This window comes from Colius striatus, chromosome 18 (assembly GCF_028858725.1).
Source record: "Colius striatus isolate bColStr4 chromosome 18, bColStr4.1.hap1, whole genome shotgun sequence".
NCBI classification, from domain to species: domain Eukaryota; kingdom Metazoa; phylum Chordata; class Aves; order Coliiformes; family Coliidae; genus Colius; species Colius striatus.
Genome location: NC_084776.1, coordinates 6032138 through 6055370, shown reverse-complemented (window position 1 = coordinate 6055370; position 23233 = coordinate 6032138). Strand labels below are relative to the sequence as shown.

At 41.2% G+C, this 23233-nt stretch overlaps 2 protein-coding genes across 10 annotated transcripts in view; one reads left to right on the top strand and one right to left on the bottom strand.

Annotated features, from left to right (window-relative positions):
- The window catches only part of SPAG9 (sperm associated antigen 9), a 71357-nt gene that overhangs the window by 47801 nt on the left and 323 nt on the right, over window positions 1–23233 (bottom strand). For 6 of the 8 annotated variants that reach the window (XM_062010817.1, XM_062010821.1, XM_062010818.1 and 3 more), the window contains exons 1-2: window positions 14795–15227; window positions 8444–8564 (exon numbers count right to left, since the gene is read on the bottom strand). In XM_062010817.1, coding sequence (XP_061866801.1) covers window positions 8444–8564; window positions 14795–15100 — 427 coding nt within the window. In that variant the 5' untranslated portion in view covers window positions 15101–15227. Of the gene's footprint in view, window positions 1–1291; window positions 1361–8443; window positions 8565–14794; window positions 15228–23233 lie in introns of those variants that run through there. The other 2 variants (XM_062010824.1, XM_062010823.1) reach the window with 2 other exon arrangements.
- Window positions 15324–22682, top strand: LOC104549886 (nucleoside diphosphate kinase). 2 transcript variants are annotated; one of them, XM_062010826.1, is made up of 5 exons: window positions 15324–15370; window positions 20334–20466; window positions 21008–21109; window positions 21829–21941; window positions 22273–22682. In XM_062010826.1, the coding sequence occupies exons 2-5, from the start codon at window positions 20338–20340 to the stop codon at window positions 22388–22390; spliced, it is 462 nt and encodes a 153-aa protein (XP_061866810.1). In that variant the 5' UTR covers window positions 15324–15370; window positions 20334–20337; the 3' UTR covers window positions 22391–22682. The 2 variants fall into 2 exon arrangements, with proteins under 2 accessions (XP_061866810.1, XP_061866809.1); XM_062010825.1 differs by lacking the exon at window positions 15324–15370 and adding an exon at window positions 19618–19700.

The following is a 23233-nucleotide window of genomic DNA, read 5'->3' as shown; positions in this document are numbered from 1 at the left end:
AAAAATGAAGGTCCTAAAAGATGATGTAATTGATATTCTGCATTTCTGTAAGTCACTTCCAGCTGTGTAACATATTACAATCTACAGCTGGAAGTTTCAGTCACAAGCTGATGTAAACCAAGGTTATTTACTCTCAGATAACTCATTAACAGTTCTCAAAAAAAGCTTTTCCAATACTAGTAGAATGATACATGAAACTAGAAATCAATTGAAATCAAAACATGGCTCCTATGGAATACAAGATCTTGGCAAAATAACCAACAGAATGTGCTTTCCAATTAAATGTCATGGAAGAGATCAGATATTCCCCAAGGATCAGAGATCACATGGACTTGAACACAGAAGTCACTTGAACCTAGTGACGAGCAGCCAGAAGGATTTTGATGAAGACTACCACATTCTGGCCTAAAAGCTTTCGAGAATCTTAAGTCACTTTTAAAGGTGTATTCCATTCATGACTTAAACAGGAAACTAATGCCAATGAAATAGGAGACAGAAAAAAACCCACCTTCTGATGACATGTGGAAGTACATTTAAAACTAAGTCACCAGTTCACCAGCACACAAGAGTGGACATCTGATAACATCCTCTAAGAAGAACTGAGCAGGGTACTGGCATTGCCTGACACTGAGCCCACAATGTGACAACCAGACACAGTTCTCATCAATTTGACTCTTAATTAACAATACAAAAAGCTCCTCTGATATTTGCAGTCTGAGACGTTTTGCCTCTAAGATGTCAAATTCTTAATGGTTAGATGATAAAAATCAGTTAGATGATTTATATCCTAAAAGCAAGATATCCATTGTCCCTGTTGTAAGACAACTTCATAAAACCATTATATCCTTGTTAAAGCATAGAAGATATTATGTTGCAAGATCCCTTTGTGCAAGATGTTACATATGCAAATTATAACACACATCTAAAAGGTTTCACTGCTCATAGTTCCAAGTCCACATGAACAAATTTTAAAGGTCTCTCAACATCACAGGAAGGAGCATAAAACACAATATTATTTTTAGACTGATGAGAAAGGATCCCCCTGGAACACCACCACCAACTCAGGCCCCATGTCCACCTGCAACCTTTGCCAGCACTGTCAAATATTCTAACTCATTCAATGACCTGAAGTACCAATTCTAATCAAACTTCTCTCAAATCAAACCAATCAAGCCTAAAAATAGGAGGTTAAACATTACACCAAACTAGAGAGAAGCCTCGATCCTGACAGCATTATGAAGAATTAGGCAGCAAAGCTGCCTACCCTGCCTGTTCAAAAATCAGAGCTTACCTCCCAAGTCTGATGGCTTTTACCAAGTTTGGAACACCCTCCATCTGTATGTTGTCCTCTGCCTCAAACTGCTGATAAGCCTGAGGGGGAGAAAGAGAAACAGACCTGCTAGAACGCCAAATCCAACCAGCACAATGCCGTCAAGAGGAATGACAAGTTCCTGCTACACCAGGCAGGACAGAGAACCAGCTCATCAAGGAGTCCTTCCTAGCACCAAGATTATCTTAAGTCTCTCCTTGGACAGCTTTCATCTAGCTCCATTCTTAGAAGCAGGTCCCATATCAAAGCTAAGACATGGATCAAGTATAAGCAATGCCATGATCCAGTAGGACCTTATGACCTATGAAGTAGTTGCTAAAGAGGACACACATCAATCATGGATTGAAACAGGGACCAAAGCTATCAAACAAGTATTTAACCTCAAAGTGCTAAGACCTGGAAAGAAGCAGTACAGAAACTGATTTGTAAAATGAGTGATAAATTTGACTCCTTGGCAAGATCAACATCTTCAAGTAGCTCTTACCACTGTGAACTATAGGTCTAGTTCTCAATTTAAAAAGCAGGGCACTTGGAATAATAAAGATAATTTAGCTGTCAAGAATGCTCTGTTGATAGCAAACATCTACACATACAGCTTGATGGTCTTATCTCTGATACTTCTGGACTGTTCAAGTATCCACTATGTCTCAGACTCACAAAGTCACTGTAATTTTTCACCAAAAACCTGACATAAAACTTAAAAATCTCCTTAAACATTCTGCTATGGGCATTTCATACAAAGACAACCATATACCAAATATTCCCTCATAATGGTAGAAATACAAATAAACAAACTTCCACTCAAAATCATCTTAAAAAAAACCCCAAAACATTCAGACCTAGTAACAACTTCTCACCTAGTCTCTGGCCAAAACAGTGTTTCACTGAGAAAAGTTTGGATTGACTGACTGTTTGAAAACTGTGGGATGCTTTATTTATACATTTGGCTATTGAAAGAAGTTTCGGAGAAAATCCAACATGAAGCTACAGCAGACTAGATCTCTTTTTAAAGCCAGATAACTCATGACAACTCAAGAGTTTAAGAGTCTAAAAGACATTTAAAGCCATTTTGCTCATTATTGCAACATTTACAGTAATAAAACTATTATAATAATCAAGCTCCAGCACTTAAACCACTAGCACAATACTCTCAAAAAAAGTACACGAGCAGTTAATTACATGCCAGCAGATCTCACCCTCCTCTCACCACTTTTGTTCAGGTATATTAATAGACAAGTTTAAAGCAGGCCAATCACTGCTCTAATTTTGTACTCCATTTTATTTTAGCCTCCAGTCTTGCAGCATGACTAGGTGCAATCTCCTGAGAAACTGTACCCTCTGCTCCATCTAGTGGAATACTGATTCCCAAAACACAGCACAGCAATGGCAGGCACTCTGGTAACTTCGCAACATAAGGCAGCCAGAAAAGCAACCGAGTAATGCCTTAGTCCAAAACAAAGCCTTTCTTTCTGGTACAATTGGATGCTCACACTTGTCCTTATGGAAAAATTCTTCAAGTTTAGTAAATGAGACTTGAGACATGGTGTAGGGAAGGGCAGAAGGAAAATCTGCCTTGTAAACAAACCCCCATAGATGAGAAAGACAAAAAAATGGCAAGCAGTAAGCTCCCAATTCCTTCATCGAGAAACATGAGAAGTCAAGCTGTATTGCTCCTCCTTTGAGAACAGCAGAACTAACCTGATTTCAAACAGTCTTTGAACAATATGTAAGAACAATCCAGACTCACAGTGAAAAACAAATCGGTTTTCAGCTTTCAAGGGTCCGTTGAAAAGCTTTTTTGTGTTCCTTAGAACAACACTACAGTTGAGCCATACATCTGTCAGTAATGCTATTTCTAGGTATTTCATACCAGTTTGGTCATTCACACCATCATGTACACACATACACAAGTCAAATCTCAACTCAACCCTAAGCTTCACAGCTGAAAGTTCACATTAGAGTCTCCCTGTTAACTAGACAGGTCTGCATTTAACTGCTGCAACAGCTCTGTGCAGGTTTATCTCAGTGTATTGGATGTCTTTAGATTATACATCAAGAAGTTGTCTACCTGGGCTTACATTACTGTAATGGTAGTAGTTGGAAAGCTCAGATGAAAATACCAAATAACACTTGCAGAAGATTCACAGTAGAACCTGGTCTTGCATTTTCTCTTGAAGCCAATGAAAGCAATAGTTCTGTTTAGCTTCCAAGGAAATAAAATCTACATATTTTAAGGTCAGCTTTCAAAACATTTGCCTCATATCCCAAATAAAACCTAGAGCAAGTAACAGCAATTGCTACACAGTGTCACCTGACATCAGAAATACAATCATCTCAGCAGTTGCGTCACAACATTTGCAGCTCTGAAGGCCCAGAGTTATTTCTTGTTTTGTTGTTTGGAGGTAACGTAGATTATATTGGGATAAAAATATTTAACTTCCTTGTAAATTACAAAGCTAATGTGTGACAAACTGGAGTATGGGAAGGCATCTGTGCCTTGGTTGTCCTGTCAAACGCAGTATGTTACCTCCGTTGTACTTCAGCACAAAAGGAATCAAATCTTTCAACTCCCCCAGCATACCACCTCCACCAGACAGCACTGCAACCATGTAGACATCGAGTTTCAGATTCTGTCGTAAATAATTTGCTCTGAAAGGGATTCCTCCACAAAGCATACTCCAAACCTGTTCCATTATTGTAGCAAGTCAAAATACATTGCAATCACCTACTCAAAAAAAAAAAAATTACTTACAACCTATAATACATAAAAAGAACCAACATTCCCAAAAAGGAGGCAAAGAAGGGACACAAATTAAACCTCTGGAGTCCCCAGAGAATTCAGAGGTACACCATGTGAGCACTGGAAGGTACTTATCCCTTCTGGTAACTGGAGACCGAGCAGTACCCAAAGCAGTATCATGTGTCCCTGTGAAGTGCTGCTGGACAAGTGATCTGTGTATTGCCATTACAAGTTTTTAACAGCTCTCAGTTTCTAGGTTGATGTTTGAAACACTCTAATGCTGCACACTAATTATAAGCAGAGCTAGGGGTCTTACCACAGCAAAGACTTGAAATGATGTGAAAGTCACCTATGTTCTTTAAGATTATATCAAAGACTGGTGATCTGCTTCATACACATCATTTAAGGGGAAGGGAAGAAGAATTAAAATTTAAGTGTTATTTTTAAAAAACATGCCACTTCTATGCTTGGTGCATCTCCACAATATTCAGAGGTGTCCTCTACTGTTGAGAAAACAAAAAATCCATGAAAGTAGGAACCAAAATAAGGACATTTGCTCTCATTCAGTGAAGTTTGCTAAAGACTGACAACAATAACTTCTAAAAACTCTGCCTTTACCAACGTCAACCCTAGACCAATCTCCAAGAACTTGGTGATATTTCTTGCTTTAATTTCCACAAGCCACAGGTCCCTTACAGCACTGCCTTTCCTCTGTTCCCTGCACAGGTAATGCTGACAGCCAGCATGCAATGACGCAAGAGCAGAAGTAAACCACGGGAAGCTAAAGAGAAGAGCAGCAGCACAAAATGGGACAAGGACATCACAGACCAAAGGGCCACAACACTGTAGCACATTCCTGCACTCAAATAATAGAAGTCACAAACACTTACACCTCTGATGTCCTTTAAGCAGTTGTAAATTTTACCAAAATACCACAGGATGCAACATGTTGCATCATTTTTTGGCCATCAGCTTGACTTAAGCAACCACCACAACCCACCAAATACCAGGACCAAAGGCTATACATCATTTAAGAGTGAAAATTCAATGGGCATTTCCCCCACCATTCAGGATTTCACCTTCTACTGTGGCTCTAAACCCTCCCAACAGTGCCACCAGGTCACACTGTCATCTCTGCCTCTTCTCATTTCCTCCTATGAAAGAGCAGAGTATGGTAGTTTACCAGAAGGCAGCTGGCAGCAACTGTTTAAATTTCTAACACAGTGAGAAAATGTCAGTGAATCACAGGAACTCCATAGCTGGTTGACACCAATTAAGCTTCTTTTTTCATTTAAATTTCAAAGAGCAGATTTATTCCAACCTAGGTGGTTGAATATGTGGCCATGACTGTAATCTCACATGATAACTTTAAATGTAAAGAAGTATTTCTTTTTCTTTAGTGTGATGTTCACCATGACTGCAAAAACAAGCACTTATATTTCAAGTCACAACAAAACTATGGCTTCTTGAGCAATTTTAACTGGCATGCATGTTTAAGCACATAAAATCATGCTGAATCCTACCATGCAACTTAAGAGGTGCCTTCTCCCAGGGACAACTAGTCTACACAAAGTCTTTGGTGTAAATATGATGTAAAGAGAACAAGTAAAAACTTTTTAACAGATGAAACTCGTTCTCAAAGGCTTTGCTTAATTGAGGAAAAATGCATACAGCACAGAAAGCTGTCTACTAGAAGCAAAAAGTCTTAAAGCACTACATGGGACCACATGCCTTATCTGTTTTCTACACTATTAATCATGTCATAAACTGATTCTGTGATCTCACACTATGTGCTCAGACACAAAAAGGTGAAGCCAGCTTTTATCTGCAAGTGTTGATGTGGTAACAGTTGGCAATACCACAGAGTAATTTAAATGCTCAGGAAGTAGTAGAGGAAGTAGAAGAGAAAAAGAAATGTGGTTAGAAGATTTGCAGCTGCATCCAGTAAATTCCAGTGACACACTGTTATCTTTGGTACCATAGGACATACAAATTGCCTTTCCTATAGAACAGAAAACAAGGTAATGCAGTACAGTTAGACTACTTGGAGAACATGTACACTAATATGGTTTTCATATCCTAGAAATCTGGAGCACAAAAAAACAGTTCACTTGCATAATATTCATTAAGTGTTCAACAACTGTGCTTATGCCCCCTTTGATCTTGCTCTGCATCAGCAGCATGTCAAATCTTCATCTTTCATGTTGTCCCAGACAAGTTATCAACCCAAATCATAAACAACACTCAACACAGCACTATTGTTTCTCCAAAGCTGCTTGTTTGCCATCACAAAAGGTTTCTCTCCGATGAAAATATTTTAGGACTGTTGAAAAGTCAATACTGTAACAACACAACTTCATGTTGCTGCAATAACTGTTTTCAAGAACAGTATTTCTTACTTAAAAAAGAGTAGTTCTAGCCAACACTCAGTGGTTCTACTGGAACAACGGAGTTTCTCAGGCAAATACTTTCATTATTATTATTTATACACACACATAACATAATTAGATGTTTAAAACCACACTTCTACTTGAAGGTTTAATATTCAAGGCAAGGAAAAAGAACAATATAAAACGGTGTTGCATACATTGGTATATAGTAAGTGCAACTTCTGTAATAGAAACTCTGCATATGCTTTGAACTTTTTCTTGTATTAACAGCAAAAGTAATGGTGTATAGACATGATGCAACCTTGATGCTGTAATTCTGTTGTCAGAGTACAGCGACTCCCATTAACAAATCGTTTGACTCCCATTAACAAGTTGTTTGAGCTGTGGGCTTAGAGCACAAGCAGTGTCCTTTGTTCCCAAAACAGGTCACTCAACCCTTGTTTCAACGTTTTCTCTTTTCCCCTCTTCTGTTGTTTTTAAACACACAAAACCATTCACGAGAATCATGGCATTTCTGATGCAAGTCTCTCCAATATCCCTTACAATTATCCATTTGAGTTTGACTTGATCTCTAAAGATACACTCCTGGAAACCAATCATCCTTGTTTTCACTAGAAAAGACTGTTTGAAGTATTTCTCCATCACTGTACAGAATCTGAAAATATTTTAACAGCAATGAACCTGAAGAAGTGCATGTCCCTAAGATATGCCAGCAGCTTTCCAAAGCATTCACATTTCAGAAAGATTCAGCTCTGCAAGCTATCTATGTTAATCTGAACATCAGCTCACTAATACTAAACTTTACAGGAAGATTATTCTATCTTAAGTTGATAAAGAGAGCTGTAACTCGCGTGTTAAGAGGCTGGAAAGGCAGCTGAGTAGAAATAAAGGAAGAACCACGAAAAGGGGCTATTTTGATAACTTGCACTTTGCTTTTAGAAACTGATATTTCAACCTTATCAGGCTTGATACAGCCTCACTTCACATTTCTGCACGGCCCAACAACAAAAGCTGTATATTAACTGATACACATGCTAGTCTTAGGCCAATGGAAGTCAGCTTCGAAGCTTGACAAAGCTTTCAAATTAATCCATCTTCATCATTATTTCCACATTGGGCTAAAAAATGAAAATGAAAACAAAAATCATAACCTTCAGTGTATGTTTAACAAACACACAGTGAAAAAATATATAATTAGGTCTTATCTTCATTTTAAGACTGTAGGGTGGAAGAGATGAAATGAGAAGATTCCCATGGGTTTGAGTATTTTTTTAACTCTACCCTTAACTAGAAAATCTGTTGATCAAGTTCCATGTAATGACAATGTCCCTGGGTAAGAAGCAGTCCAGCAGAACATCTAAGCTACAATATATTCACAGTGTAACTTCCAGTATTTCAGGAAAACTGACCATTGGCATCTTCCTGCAAAACTGACACAAGTTTTTGTAAATTGCATAACACCTTGAGAAATGAAAGTGTTCTTCCTTAACTCTTTTCTGTTAACAGTGCCTCACATAAATAAATAATTCAGTAAAATTTACACAAAAGCTAATGAGAATCTGCATCAATGATATTCTCATCCCAGTAATGCTTCTAAACCCGAAGATCGGATTTCTTTTTAACAAAGACAACGGTTCAATGGGAAGAAAATTAACTTATTTTATGATTCTGAATTCTATGATTACTAACAAGGGAATAAGTTTTAAATATCTCCTGAGAAGGTTGCTAAATATGAAAACAGCATGGTGTAAAAGGAGAATAAAACAAGCAGGATAACAGAAGAATAAGATTACAAGTCACAAGCTTGTAACTAATTTGTTTGCCTTAATTCTAAGGAAAACAAACTTGCACAAGACTTAAATCTAATTATCTGTCAAAACATCAGAAACAGCACAGATAGCTGGCATATGCATTATCATTTTACAGAACAAAATCTAAAATGCACTGATATCACTCAAAAGGAGTGCAATGTATTTCACTTACTTTGATCAGCATAGTTTTTTGCTTTTAGTTCAAGCTGTCGAGTTTGTGATTCTAATGCTTCCACTCTGGTCTGCAAATCCTTTTTCTCTTGTTCTTGAGAATCTTCAAACTCGATGAATTTCTAAACAACAAAAAAAAGTGAGTTACACTCAATTAATTACATTTTTTTTAAAAAAATATGAGTTCTTTCTGCAAAGAGAATTAAAAGATTTACAGCCAGTCCTATATTGGTTTGTTACAAGACTTTCATTTAAAACAGCATTGTAGGAAACAACACAGAAGCCCTTCCCAGCACAGAAGGGTGCAAGCAGGTTTCCAAAACAACAGATCTACAGTCCACATTTAAACAGGAAAGTCACTCTTTTAGACCAGTGTCTATCAGTCAAGCATCTCACCTAGGTTGCCCCATGTAATCACTATCAAGTAAATGTCAACTACTTCAGAAAAGCCTATTTGGGATTTAGATAAATTCACACACTTGCCTGTCAAGACTGCATGTGAAGAGAGAGAGCCTGAACACCAGTGAAGCATATCTTCACCTGTAAGCCACAAAGGTGCAGACACTGCAGTAGGGATATGCCAAGCAATAGTGTCAACCAAAATCACATGTCTGTTTTCTTTCTCACCCTAATTTTGTTATCATTTGATAGGTTACAACACACTCAGAGTCTTCATCAAATTCTTAATAACCACTTCCTACAATCTGTCAACTGCAGGCACTCTGCAGCTGTGCCGATCATCATCCTCTGCCTCCTTGGTTTACCAACTTTGGTTCTCAACACTTTGAGGTTTGCTGATGTATGTATCAGTGTGTACAACGTATAACATTAAGGTACCCTAGAGACATTCAAAACCCACCTGGATGAGTTCCTGTGTGACCTCCTCTAGGTGGTCCTGCTCTGGCAGGGCGGTTGGACTAAATAATCTTTCAAGGTCCCTTCCAAACCTTAAGATTCTGTGATTCTGTGATCATTAGAGCAGTTTTTAAAGTATCTTTTTTTTTCTTTGCTTAACCAAAAGCTTAAAGAAATTCAGTTTGTACTGGTACCACAAAGAATATTTCCAAGAGCCAAATGTGTCTTGGGTCATGTGGTATACTCTCTATTCTGTGGCAAAGCCACAAACACAAGTTACACAGAAGGCTCATGACACAGGGGAAAAAAAAAAAGCATACCAGAAGCCTCTGCAGAAAAAGTCCCTCAAACATCCAGGACAGCTACAGCGTCAGAAAGCAAGTTGCAGCTGGGTACCACATGGAAGTAGAGAGACAGAGGAGGTAGAAATAAAAATAGTAATGTTGTAGGTGATTTGAATATAATTTTTCCCTACTTATTGCTATGAAAAATGGCTCAAATGCTCACAGCTTTTAATAAGCTACTACTAAGTTTCAGTCAATATGTTTTGTATATTTTACAAAAGCAGAAACTTGTAACCATATGAAAGAGCTTCAGTTTAGCAGGGTCATCAGGAGTTTTGCTTAAAAATTACTTCAGATGTAGAAATGCATCAAAATCTATGAACTGAAACAAGAGTTCCTTTCAGATAAGCTCTCCAAGGCCATCACAGGACTAGGCATGGTGTTCATATGACTGAGCCTGAAGCTAAATCATGAAACAATTGAGAAACAGCTGACTTCAGCCCAGGTAGCACTGCTTTGGGTTCTGAGATTTAAAATGAGTCCCCTCACTTAAAGATAAATGGGCAGAAGTCTTTCTACTGCCTCAACACAAAGTTTGGAAAAGTTAATTTGCCAGTGTTATACTGAAAAACTCAAAACTTGTTGAGGTCTCCTCTGTAGTAAATTATGTAAGAGTGTTGCCACTTTATATTAAAGATTCAAGTCATGTCTGGCTTATTCTTAGCAGACTCCCTTTTTAAAATGGGCTTCAAAGTTTGACACAGATTTGGCATTGGGGCTAAAGACCAACATGGTTTGTTAAATTACACATTGGGAAACATGAAAGAGGAATTATAAAACTGAAACATCTTTGTTTAGCTGCTTCTCTGAAGATTTCTCAGTCAGATGTGTCTCATAACTTCCAAAAGGCCACTGACAATTATACTTTTGAACAAACAGCCGTTCAAATCCATCAATGTCATTACTCATGAACTAAATAAAGACAGATGTCATTCTGTACTTCCTCTCAAGTTCTTCAACTGCAACTACTAAGAGTGGCTTTGTATTTAAGTTAAATGGTTTAGTTATTTCCCACTAATTTACCTTCATTTTGTTCATGTTAGAATTTAAAATGCATCTCTACAAAGTTTTTGTTAGAATAAAGAGCTGGGCAGGTTTTTTTCCACTGCTGAGAACTATATCTGATCAAATTATGGACCAAGTACTTTAGACTTTGAATGTTTCTATTTGGTTTCAGCTCTCCTTCCGGTGATAGTAGTAACACAGGCAGACATTGATCATCTCATCCTGAGTAAGCCTGTATGACTATGATGGAAGGACTAGTCAGACAAACTCCCACAGCAGCCAAAGACAGGCTGAGCACCGATATTAAAAGACTTTTTAATTTACACTGACAATACACTAAAATATTGCACATCATCTGCATTGTTTAACATAAATGCAGCAGCATAAGAAGGAACATGTTAGCCACTCAATATATGGATACTAGACATTGTCTTATTTCAACCTGAGCTACTGCTTACACAAAATACCAAGGCAGATAAAAACTGAGCTTTCCCCATTTTATGGACATTGTGTCTATGCCACAAAGTCATAACTTACAACTCTAGTAGGAAGTGAGACTTTTTGGGTGCTTTTTTGCTTTTAAGAACAAGCTGAAGGATACCAACATGTCTTTAAAACAGACTGAACATCACAGATTACAGAAGATACAGCTAGAATGTTCCTTAGAAGGTCATCTTGTCTCAAGGCTCTGATGCTCAGTGTTGATATCCTAATCAAAATTAGGATTTGGATACATAACAAGGCATAAGCACAGGATATGCATCTCCTTCCGCACGTGCCTACTGCAGAAATCCAAGCCTGTGATACCCATTTAATCCTTCCCATTTTCTCCAGGCAGTATCAACTATGTCATTTCAAACAGACATTTGTCTAACCTGTTCTTAAAAACCTCTAATAAACAGCATGAAAAAGTACACCACAAATAAGATTCAGAAGTCTTTATGTAATCAGTTTTAAATCTACTTTAAGTTCACAGTAATATCCATTACAATAAACATCAACTCAGACCACAAAATAGCACAGCCTAGTATACACATTTGGAGCCCTCTCTCATGCATATAACCATTTAATCACTCAGTAATAAAACATTTTTTCCCTACATTTGTCATCTGTTTTCATTTGTTTTCCCATCACACAACGCAGGTGCAATACTAAGTGTATCTGATGTCAGAGTTCCACCTACTTGGCAGTTTTTATTACCTAATCACATGTTCTTCAGTAACTTTTATTGCAAGGCTGACAGCTTTTCAGCCAATGACACGTTCTTCCTGGAGTAGGCAGAGAAAATTACCTACAAAGCCAGCTCAGCTGGACTTGGGGTAGAGAAAAATAGATGGAATAGAAATCTAGTAACTTTTACATTATTTCAGCAAGCTTTCTGTAAAATGAGTCTCAATTTTGTTCTTTGTTTTTAAATACTAAAACTCGTAGTGCACAGTGTTTACTTAACATATAGTCCCAAGGAAGAAAGTTAGCTCTGGGAACAGTAAGAAAAAGTGAGCATCAAGTTCACATTACTGCAAAAACAGAAGCCATGTACTCAACATCAGATGTCAAGAAGAGTTTAATCCCACCAACAGTAGGAAAGCTAAAAGATGTATTAGACATCTTTGCATAACTTAAAGGACCTGCTTCCAAGCCCACAGAAAACACTTTCTGCTAGGCAAACTCTCAGCTATGGAGCCATATACTTCTACAGAAGTAAAATTCATTAGTGTATGAAATAGCAGAACCTCAAATTCTTCTTCCTCTCCCACCTCTTTGTGGCAGTGCATGCTGCCTAGCATTCACTACAAGGGATGATAAGTTATGCAGAACTGGAAGCAGAATAGCTGGTTCCTCTATTTAGCTGTATCACAAAATCTACCATGTTAAAAGTCAGACAAGTGACTTCACAGCAACTAAAGCTTTGAAGCTATTTCTTTAGTAACTCTTTTTAAATATAAGAAATAAAGGAAGCAAGTTAGGACAATAATGTAAGGAGAAATAGGAAACTACTAATATTAATCAAGATACTACTGAAAATAAAAATTCCTCCAATAATAAGCAGAAAGTAAAAGAAAGTACATTAGTTCTTCAGGACAGTCACACGGAATTGCTCAAAAGTCTCCATTTTGCTATCAGATTACACAAGCAACCGCCACAAAAAAAGGAAACACACTAAGCCAGTAACCTGTCATACAAGAAAAACAGTGCTATACTCATCTTCCCTCCTTTCATTTCAACCCTACTGCACCTATCAGATTATCTCAACGTTAAAAAAAAACAGTTGCAACACTCAAGTCTGAATAAAACGTGTACCTGTCATGACCACGCTTATCTACGACACTGTCACATGTGTGCAGCGTAACTGACCTGAGCACATCACAAAAAGATGACCTTTGAGCTTACAAGTGAAAATATGGTCTTTGGTCTAAATGCTCTTTGGAAAGCATCAGTAAGCTGTCTTGCAGCACTAATGCTAGTTTTTAAGACTACATAATGCTTGTCCCCTCAAGTTAATTTATCATGACACAAAGAAATGAAGATCACAGTGAAGTACACTACCAACATTAGTATGTACAGCTCCTGAAGAGCCACATCACCACAATTAACACTCCACTCCATTTCCAAATCCTGTTATGGTTTCTGTTCTTGCTGCCCAAGGCCTGCTTTATTAAGTCTACCAAACACTGTCTGCATTTCAAGTCTGATTGATTTCGTCATGAATTAGTTCAGTTCTTTCCTCTTACTCTCTTAATAAAAATATGTTTTCTCAGAAAGCCTTTTACATGCAGCTCGTGTCAGAACAACTGATCAAGTCTTTACCACAGTATTCCCCAACTGAAGCCTCTAAGGCACTGCAAATGAGCAACACATCTGACAAGGAAGATGAACTGTCTATTGCTCCAAGAGATGGGGATAAACCATTTAAAGCACATTACTTGGTAACACACTAAGGAAGCCCTGGAACTATTTGCAGACATTTTGCACTCACTCACAACCACAACACATGCAAATATTTGTAGAGGGCTAATTTCTTTCAAATGAAGGTTTTGTTCTCAATATTGTCTTCACCCTCAGTGATGTTGTTCTTCTGATTTTGGGAAAATGTAGAAGGCAAGCACAACCACAGAGATAAGCACAGGGCACAAAGTCTGGAAATAGACTTATGACTTGTTCTATTACAGATAATGCTGTCAATCCAGTTTCCTACAGGAGTTTGGTGAGACAATGTGCTGGAGGAAGCCATCGTGTTGCTTTCTATTGTACTGCTTCACAATCTTGCAGAAAATTATGCCTCACGAGCTTATTTATGCAGAAATAAATCTTAGATATCTTTGTTTCAATTTTTGCAGTAACATCCAAAGTCAGTTTATGTCATGGAACAGTCTGCACCACCTGTTGCTCACTGCAGCTTTTATGTAGCTGCTCTGGAGAATTTCAGTCCAGACAGGGCAAGTGTCTGTATTTTTTGTAACATATTCTCTTCGTTATTTTGTAAATACTTTCTACAACTGATGTGAAATTGACAAGCCACCTCCTGACAAGGGAAAATCCAAAGGGAAAGTGAAAGCCTGGAGCAGTCAGTACGCGGCTCCATGTTTGCTCTGAAAAGGACTGGTGTTTTCTTCCGTGGACCCGGTGACTGGAAGACCAGCGCTTCAGAGCGCTCCCGGCGAGTTATTTGAGAGTCCTTCAGGATAAGACACGCTTTGCAGAGGAGCCGGGCGACAGAACTCTGCCATCAGCTGCATTCAAGCACCAGACAACTCTGCCCAGAGCAGCACCAGAGCTTCTCCGAGGCGCTAGAGGCCAAGCAAGAAGCAGGCAGAGACGGAGCGCTCCCGCCTTTCCTCCCAGGAATACGTCGCGATCCGAACTCGTCACCCGGTGTCACCAGACCTCTCAGACAGCCGCACCCCCCGCTGCCCGCATCCCGGGGCCTCCCTGCGTGGGAGCCGGCGGGAGCCACCGCCGGGGCCCAGGTGCCGCAAGCCGCCCGCCCTCGGCGGGGCCCTGGGAGGCGGCCCAAGCGCCGCCGAGGACAGGAAGTCCCCCCGCCTCCGCGGAGGAAGCCCGGAGCCGCCGCCCGCCTCGGGAACGGGCCCCCGCCCTCCACCGGCTCCGCTCCCGCCTCAGCCCCCGGGCCCATCGCCCGCCCTCACCTCCTCGGCCTGCTTGCGCAGCGCCTTCTCCCGCTCGTACTGCGTGAGGAGCTGCTCGTTGTCGTCCCGCAGCAGCTCCAGCTCCACGCTGGTCTCCTGGCTATGGGCGCACACCGAGTCCAGGTTCTCGAGGACGGCCACCACCAGCGGCATCAGCTCGGCCACTACCTCTTCGTCGTAGCGCCCGATGAGCCGCTCGAACTCGCGGTAGATGGAGCCCGCCAGCCCCGACACCCGCTCAGACATCATGGCGGGGCCGGGGCCGCCGGGGTCCTCCTGGTACACCACGCCGTCCGCCAGCTCCATGGCTGCCGGCGAGTGCCTTCCGTCTAGGGGCCCGGCGGGGCGGCAACAGCTCAGCGCGCTGCCGGCGCCTCCTCCTCCCTCTGCGGCGGGGCCTCGCCTGCAGCCCGGGCGGGAGGGCGGAGCGCGGCGCCGGCGCACGGCACTGACCTCACCCGCCGCGCCGGGGCGGGGCCGCGCGTCACGCGGCAGCGGCGGCCGGGGCGGGGCGGGGCCTGGCGGGACGGCGGCGCGGGCGGGGCCGTTGCGGCTGCCGAGCCGTGGGAGCGAAAGGTGAAGCCTCGCCCGGCGCTGGGGGCGAAGGGCTGCCGGCGTTTCCGGCAGCGCGCTGTCCGGAGGGGAGCGGTGTAGGTGTGTCGGTAGCGAGGTGGAGCGGGGCTGGGGTGGGTTGTGCTGAAGGACAGGCGCTGAGGCCCACGGGCGGAGCCATTGGGGCCGCAGCCGCCCGGGGAGGCAGGCCAGGCACCCGAGGGATTGCGCAACTAATAGTATCTCTTGGAGTACGAGATTTAAGGAAACGCTGTCTGACAGTTCACGCGAAAGCATTGTTTACGTATTGCACCCACAGAGGCATGAATAGATAAAGTGATTCATTTAGGGCTGTTCGACTGAGCCAAAATGAGATTTGGGGACTTTACAGCCACCCCTCAAACGTGTTGGAGCCACTGTGTTGGATGATTTCCTGATAGTGAAAAGATCTTTTCTATTGAGGTCTCCAGATAAGATAAATTAATCTCAGAAATCCTGTTTTATTAGCAGTAACACAACTTAGCTTCTTGCACTTGCTCAGAGAAGTTGGTTTTCCTAGCATTTGGATCAGAAGATTCCGTTCTGGATGCTGTGCTTTGCCATGGTAGCACTGCGAGCGGTTCCAGGCCTTGAGTGTAAATTTCGGAACATCTAACTGAGATGGAAAAGTTTCCAGAGTCGCTTCACACCCCTCCTTGTCACTATACAATTCATATTTGGGGAAATCACTGTTGAAAGTACGAGGGAACATGTTGGAGGGAACAGAGGGGCAAAAACCCAAGTGTTTAAAAACATGTAAGAAGCTTGGGAAGTGGTGGGACTCTGGCAGCGGTGATTGCCTTCACTTCCACTGGAGAGCAGCAGAGATTTGCGCTGTATTTTGTCTCATTTGGGGTGACTATAAGACAGTAACTGTGCTTTAAATGTACACACTGCCTTGTCTTTTTGTGTGCCAAGCTAGTGGGTCTGTGCAGAAATGACAACAAAGAAAAGACTTCAGCCCCATACACTGGAGTGCAGCCAGGGCATGGGCAGTTAAAGTCCAAATTGGTTTATGAACACAGGAAAAGGAAAGTTGTTTGCCTTTTAATTATAAACCAAAAAAATTACATCATTTTATCAGAAAACTATTTATTACAAGGATAAAATGCATTTTTTTTGTATTCACATCTCCTCAAGTGAAAATTTCATTTAAAATTATTGGAAATTAACCCTATGAAAAGGGTTTTTTCCTATTTCTCTTTAGCAGTTTTCTACTGAGAAAAAAAGGCAACTTCTCTCTGTTCGTCTGCTGTCTACCACAGATTAAAACCTTTCCTTGATGCAGCAGCGCTAAGGGAAGTTGATTTTCAGAATTTCAGTCTCTTTTCAGGTCATAGATAGTTTCCCATTTGCCTCAGTTGTCTGAGAGCCTTTAGGGTAGGGGTCATTGACTTGTAGGTCTGTTTTGGTTTGTTTTATTCCTGAGCCTGAACAAATCTTGTAGGAAGCCTGCAAACAGCCAAAGCGGATCTACTTGCAACGGGCTTTTAACCTAGACCCCGCCACACTCTTTATGCAGTTTTACAGTTAATGACATCGTACTTGGCAAATGGCACAAATATATTAGCTCCAAAGACAGAGGGCAAAAATGGGTCAAGGTGTCTGCTGACGGCCTTTAAGGGAAAGGCTCTCCGAGGAGATGCTATTTTTATCCCATTTCTATCAGCAAAATAGATAGATGTGGTTTTCTGTCACAGCTGGAGTGAGTTCATCACTGAACAGGCATGCTGTTGCCACTATACCTACAGTCAGACTCATTAGTACAGGTAGAAGGGAGCCGTTTGTGCTGTTTTATTTCTACTCACCTGGGGGTTTCTAACATGGACAAATAAAGTACTTAAACAATAGAAAAAAATAGCTGGGAGACAAGTTATCTAATTGACAGTCTTACCACTGTGATCATGTTTTATGATGTATACCTCATCGTGTGAGATGAGAAACTTGAGGATGGTTTAAAAATAGAACAAGTTATGGGATCTCCTAGTTGCTTGCCAAGAGATTAAGGGCCCCTGATGACCTATTAATTTAGTAAACTAATCAAGCATATGAAACAGCACATAGAAACCTGATGGTGTTGTCATTGTAGCTTGAAAGCAATGTCTGCTTGTGGTAAATACTGGAGTAACATGCAATTTTTACTCCTGGGGAAAGAACTGCCTGATAAAAAGAAATTGAATAACTGGGAAAATATATATTCCCTATCCCTAGGATAACAGTTTATTTGAAATGAAATTGATTTGCAGTTTACCAGGGAAGATTAGCCCTTGAAGCAGTTTGGAGTGAGAAGAGCCTGAGTCTTTACACAGAGGAAGAAATTTTTGTAAAAGCTTAATATCTCAAAGTGAAACAGAAAACAGATGAATGAGAGCAATGCTTTACTAAATGAGGAGTAGTATAACCTCAACTAACAAAACGTGTTAGATTTATGAGTCTAGTTTTAAGAAACAAGAGGTGCACAGCACTAAATGTGAGTCCCAGAGAGAACTCCTTAAACGTTCTGAGTGGTGCAGACACAGACTGTTATGAGAGATCATTATAAAGCTGGGACCAAACCAGCAAAGCTAGGATCTGTCTTTAAGTTCCTATGAAGTCTGGAGACATTCACAGTTTTTCCCTCAGGCCCATTTAAAAAACCTGCTTGTTTTAAGTAATGTGTAAATAGTTTGAGTTCGGTAATTATATTCACTGAACACTTGGAAGATCTTTCCCCATTTTTAGGAATTTATTTGTCTAGACTGTCAACTCCTTTGCATTTTAGGCAAACACATACTTTTCTATGTAATTTAGTGATTTTGGTGGAATTTTCAACCATCAAACAAGCCACTCATTTATACAGTGAAAATAACAAGGAAGCGTACTTCAGGGGTGCTTCATGTACTATATAATGCACAACATGCTCTGCTAATCATGGATTAATCCCAAAAGTGACAAAGATGACCCTTATTTAATGAGGTTAAAAGACTTGGCAAAGATTGCAGAGCAGACCTATAGTAAAGCTGCAAGTAGCACTTGTCCACCTTATGGCAAGTCCTAAGCTTTAAACGAGGCTGTAAATAGATTCTCCTATTGCTGCTTTTGAGTGACTATTTTTCTAAACATCTTGTTTCTAGAAACTTTTTTTGTATTTTAAAATATTTTGCTTTAGGATTACAACATTAGAATTTGTTTCAGTTGTATGAAATGTCTTAAATAAATATGTTGAAAAAACACAATATTATGTGAAAAAACTTCACATTATCAGGAGAATACTCAAAAAAAATACTCAAAATAACTTCAGAGAAAACTTTCTGTGAGTTTTGAAAACACCTTTCAGTAAATCACACACTGTGGAAAAAAGTAAGTACATCACAGTATGATCACACCTGGAATAAAAGATCCCTGAATACTAATAAACCAGTCATTTGAACAGATGCTTATGTCAGATCTGGATTCTCCCACCAGAACTAAGAGATGGATGTGTGACAGACTGCAGCCAAGAAAGGAGATTCCAAGTAAGAAAATCCATGCTGTCAAAAAGATGAACTTATCCCCGTTTAGCAGCAGCTAAACCCTGCCCAGATAGAAGTGAAATCCACATTATTTTACTTCCAAGAGAGCCAGGAAGTTCATCTCAGTTTGAGAAACCAAAACAGGACAAGCACGGATTTCCTCTCAGCAGGACGCTGAGAACTCAAGGGCTTGGATATCCAGATGTTTTATCTTCAGATCTCTCAAGGCAAAGCTTTTATGTGGTAAATGGTTGACTCGGAGATCTAATACAGGATAACCAGCGAAAACCCCAAATTGCCTTCTTTATAGAGGAACCCTGAACAGCGTGAAATGTTTATTAAAATAATGTTATGTGCCTTTCATTAGATTAACAAAAAAAAGATACAGCAGCTAAGTCTGAAATGCTTAAAAAAGGCATTTGCCCAACATCCCCACTAACTCGGAGCAGAGATGACCCTGTAAAGCAGCGGCGAACGCTCCGCGGTCGGCGCGGATGGAGGAGGGGGTTTGTCAAAGCGGCGAGAGCTCGGCTGAACGGGCCGGGGCCGGCTGCAGGAGGCGAAAGGGGAAGACGGCAGCAAATCCCATTAGCGGCTTTGGAGCAGAGGCCGCGGGCCAGCGGCTCCTGTGCCCGGCCAGGCGGGAGCGGCCCCTGCAGGCTGGAGGCCGCGCCGTCGCCATGGCAACCGGCCCGCCGCGGCCCGGGGGTGGTGGCCCGCGGGGGAGGCTTAGGGCTAAGCCGGGGCTTGGCCGGCAGCGGCGGCCGCCGCGGGCCGCCAGACCCAGCCGGGGCGGACAGCAAGTGAGACGGGGAGGCCGGCAGGTGAGTCAGGGAGGGGGCCGGAGGGGGGCGGTGCGGGCCGGGCAGCCCCAGCACCCGCGGGACTGAGGGAAGGGCCCGCCGCCCCACCGCCTGCGCTTTCGTACCGCACTGACACGGTCCCGAGAGCTGTGCCCCGGGGGCGGGTGTCCAGGGACATCCCCTGCAGCCCCCCGATGGGCTTCCCCTCACGTCTGTCCATATAGACATGCCCATATGCACTTCAGCCAAATCGTGTTCAAACCCGATAATACTGGTTTACAGCTGAAAACGGTGCCTATGGATTTATTCAACCCACTCTGCCCTAAATTGTGGGCAGCAGCCTCCCACACAGCCCTTGGAGCACTTGTGTTTGTGACAATCTTTACTTTCCATTCTACTGAGAGCTTCTCTGGCTTTAATATTTGCTAATTGCGCATTTCTACATGTGGGTCACATTGTTTTAAACTTCTGCAGCACTTTGGAAAACCCGTTTTGATTGATCTACCAAACAGTGCAGATCATGGGTGAATGACCTTCAGATGTAGCCACTTCAATTTTAATAATAGCTGATAGGTGATATTGTATGAGGCTGTGATTGTGATTGCACTTGCCTGCTGGCCCTAGAATAATAACTTTCATTCCCTCTCTCACTAGGACCATGGCTTCTATCGCCGAGCGCACCTTCATCGCCATCAAACCTGACGGAGTCCAGCGGGGACTGGTGGGAGAAATCATCAAGCGCTTTGAGCAGAAAGGATTCAAACTGGTGGCCATGAAATTAATACATGTAAGCTTTCCTTCATTTGTACATCTCCTTTTTCATATAAACTACAGCCTTAGAGTAGAGCAGCGTGCTCTAATGACAAACGTGGTCTTCTGAACAATTAAACCTGAAATTCTGAGAAAAGTCTTTGAATAGTTTGATATTTTTGGAAGAGCTCCAATTCCCAGCTCTGGCTAAATGCTTTAGACGTGCTAAGCACACTAATTTTAGTAACTTGATATCCTTAGTCTGAAAAGAATATTCTTTTAGGTGCATCCTATGGCTAATAAATATCTCTGAGTATTTTAAACAGAGACCAAGGCTACATATGCTGTCTATATTAGAAAAAAAACCTTTTCTAAGCTCAGCTGTGATTAAAGGAAACAGTTCAAATTCATATCGACCAAAAGCACTTCTAGGAAGATGCTAGAAATGCTGGGTTTTTTGAGTGTGTGCAAGTTTTAGGATTAATAGTGCTTTGTGGTTAATCTATGTGATTTTATTATGCTCTTAAGTTCTTACAGTAAGCTTTTTTTTTTGGTTGGTTGGTTGGTTTTTAATGCAGGCTTCTGAAGATCTCCTGAGAGAACACTACATTGACCTAAAGGACCGGCCGTTCTATGAGGGTCTGGTGCAGTATATGCACTCTGGACCTGTTGTAGCTATGGTGAGTCCCTGAGAAAGAAGCTCAGCTGAGAAAAATGTACTGATTGTCTTACCTCCACTAAGACTGTGTTACCTACTGAATGCTACTTTACTTTTAAAACCCTAAAGTACTGTAATTAGGAAGACATGCTATTAACTCCTTTTTCTTGAGTCTTTTTTTCCATAATCTTTCTTTCCTTTGAGCCTTTTTGTCAAGAAAGAGGACAGGGCTAAAGGGGAACCAAAGAGGAATGGTAAACCTGCACAAAACCCTCACTATTCAGTGCCATGTATTAAGTAAGCTGAAAAATGTTGGTGGACTATTTTTACTATACTCCTAAGCTATAGTAACTCTGAAAACCTTTTTCAGTCTAACTTCATTAGAAGAGATTTTATCTTTTTCCTTGATAGTGTATTTGTAAAATACTTGAGCCAGAGGTCTCAGATCTTTACTGGGCAGGCAGCACTGTAAGGCTGATTACCATACTGAGATTTAAAATTGCTGTCTTCCCACCCTTGATGAGAAGAGGCATTGTGCAGAAAGGCAGAACCTCAGCAGATGCTTCAGGAACCTGACAGGAAAATTGGAGATAACATACGTCTTGCTATTAGGACTATTCGGATGGTGATTTGGGCCATGATGGACAGCATCATGGCATTCTAGAAGGTATGATTAACTCTTGCTACTTTATCTGCTGCTAAGATTTAATAATCTCAGTGCATTTTAATTATTTTTTTAAGGTGTGGGAAGGTCTTAATGTGGTGAAGACTGGAAGAGTGATGCTGGGGGAAACTAATCCATTCGATTCAAAGCCTGGCACTATTCGTGGTGACCTCTGTGTTCAAGTTGGAAGGTATGTTTTGGAAAGAGCGATATCATCTAAGATAACAAATGTCCATTGGTATGTCATGATGTATGTAGGAACTGTGCTCCATCCTTCCCTGTCTTATGCATGGAGCCGTTGTTCCCTGTGCCCATGGCATGTTACAATTTAAAGATGGAAACCAAGTTGTGGTCTTCCCTGTTGATGACAATGATGAGCAAGGCTGGGACTGCACACTCTGTGCCTGTTATTGCTTTACAGTTAATTGCAACTTCTCTCCATAATGGAGACCAAAAAAATAAGCAGCTTGCTTTGAGTTTGAGAATTGTATTACTTTTATATCCACCTTTTCTTTTCCTAGGAACATCATTCATGGGAGTGATTCTGTAGAAAGTGCTGAGACAGAGATCAATTTGTGGTTCACTCCCGAAGAACTGGTTGATTACAGGAGCTGTGCCCATGAATGGATCTATGACTAAAACTGAGCCTATACCTTCTGATATCCTGTGAACAGCTGCTAGCCTCTAGCTGAAAGCCCTTCATATAAACTGGTAGAAACCTGTCTCAGAAATCCATGAGATTGCTCTGTTGTGAATATTAAATACAGCCAGTGATTGCTGCTGCTTTGGTTAAAGAGCTGTCAAGTTATAGATGGAATTGTACTGTTTGAAAAGCATTGTCTGGGGGTGAGAGATAAGAGATTAAAACACAGGCCACACAATGCATGTATTTTCCTGAAATACTCTGTAGCAAAAAATCATATTTTGGTAAATAGGAAAAAAAAAGGTAAAAATGTATTTGATAAATAAACACACAAATGGCTCAGTGTCAAAGGTGAATTTTGTTCAAATGTTAGGGAACACACTGTGATCGTGTGCCCACACGTTGAGGACTGAACTTGATATCAAGAGAATCCCCATGCCCAAAATGGCTGCAGCAAAGAGCTTGTTCATTTTTCCCCCCAGAACTCACTGTGCCTGCACACAGCAAAGCTTTGATTACAACCACAACTTTCCTCTGATTGACACTGATTTAACTTGTGCCTTTTTTTTTCGCCCACATGGGATTTATTTAGCATTTTAAGGAAGGATTAATAGGCCAGGCTTTCTGAAATGCCCTTTTATGTGAAAAGAAGATTAATGTGAGAGTGGATGAGAGAGATCTACCTTCCACCACTTTACTGTAGCAGTCCTCTGACATTGCACTGAGCAGCAACAGTGATGTTTGCTTTACTGGATGAACATCTGATAATTTAGCTATATTTGTGTGTTCTTTCTCGAAGAGCTGCAGCTCCAAAGCAAGTTGTTCTTGGGTAAGGTATT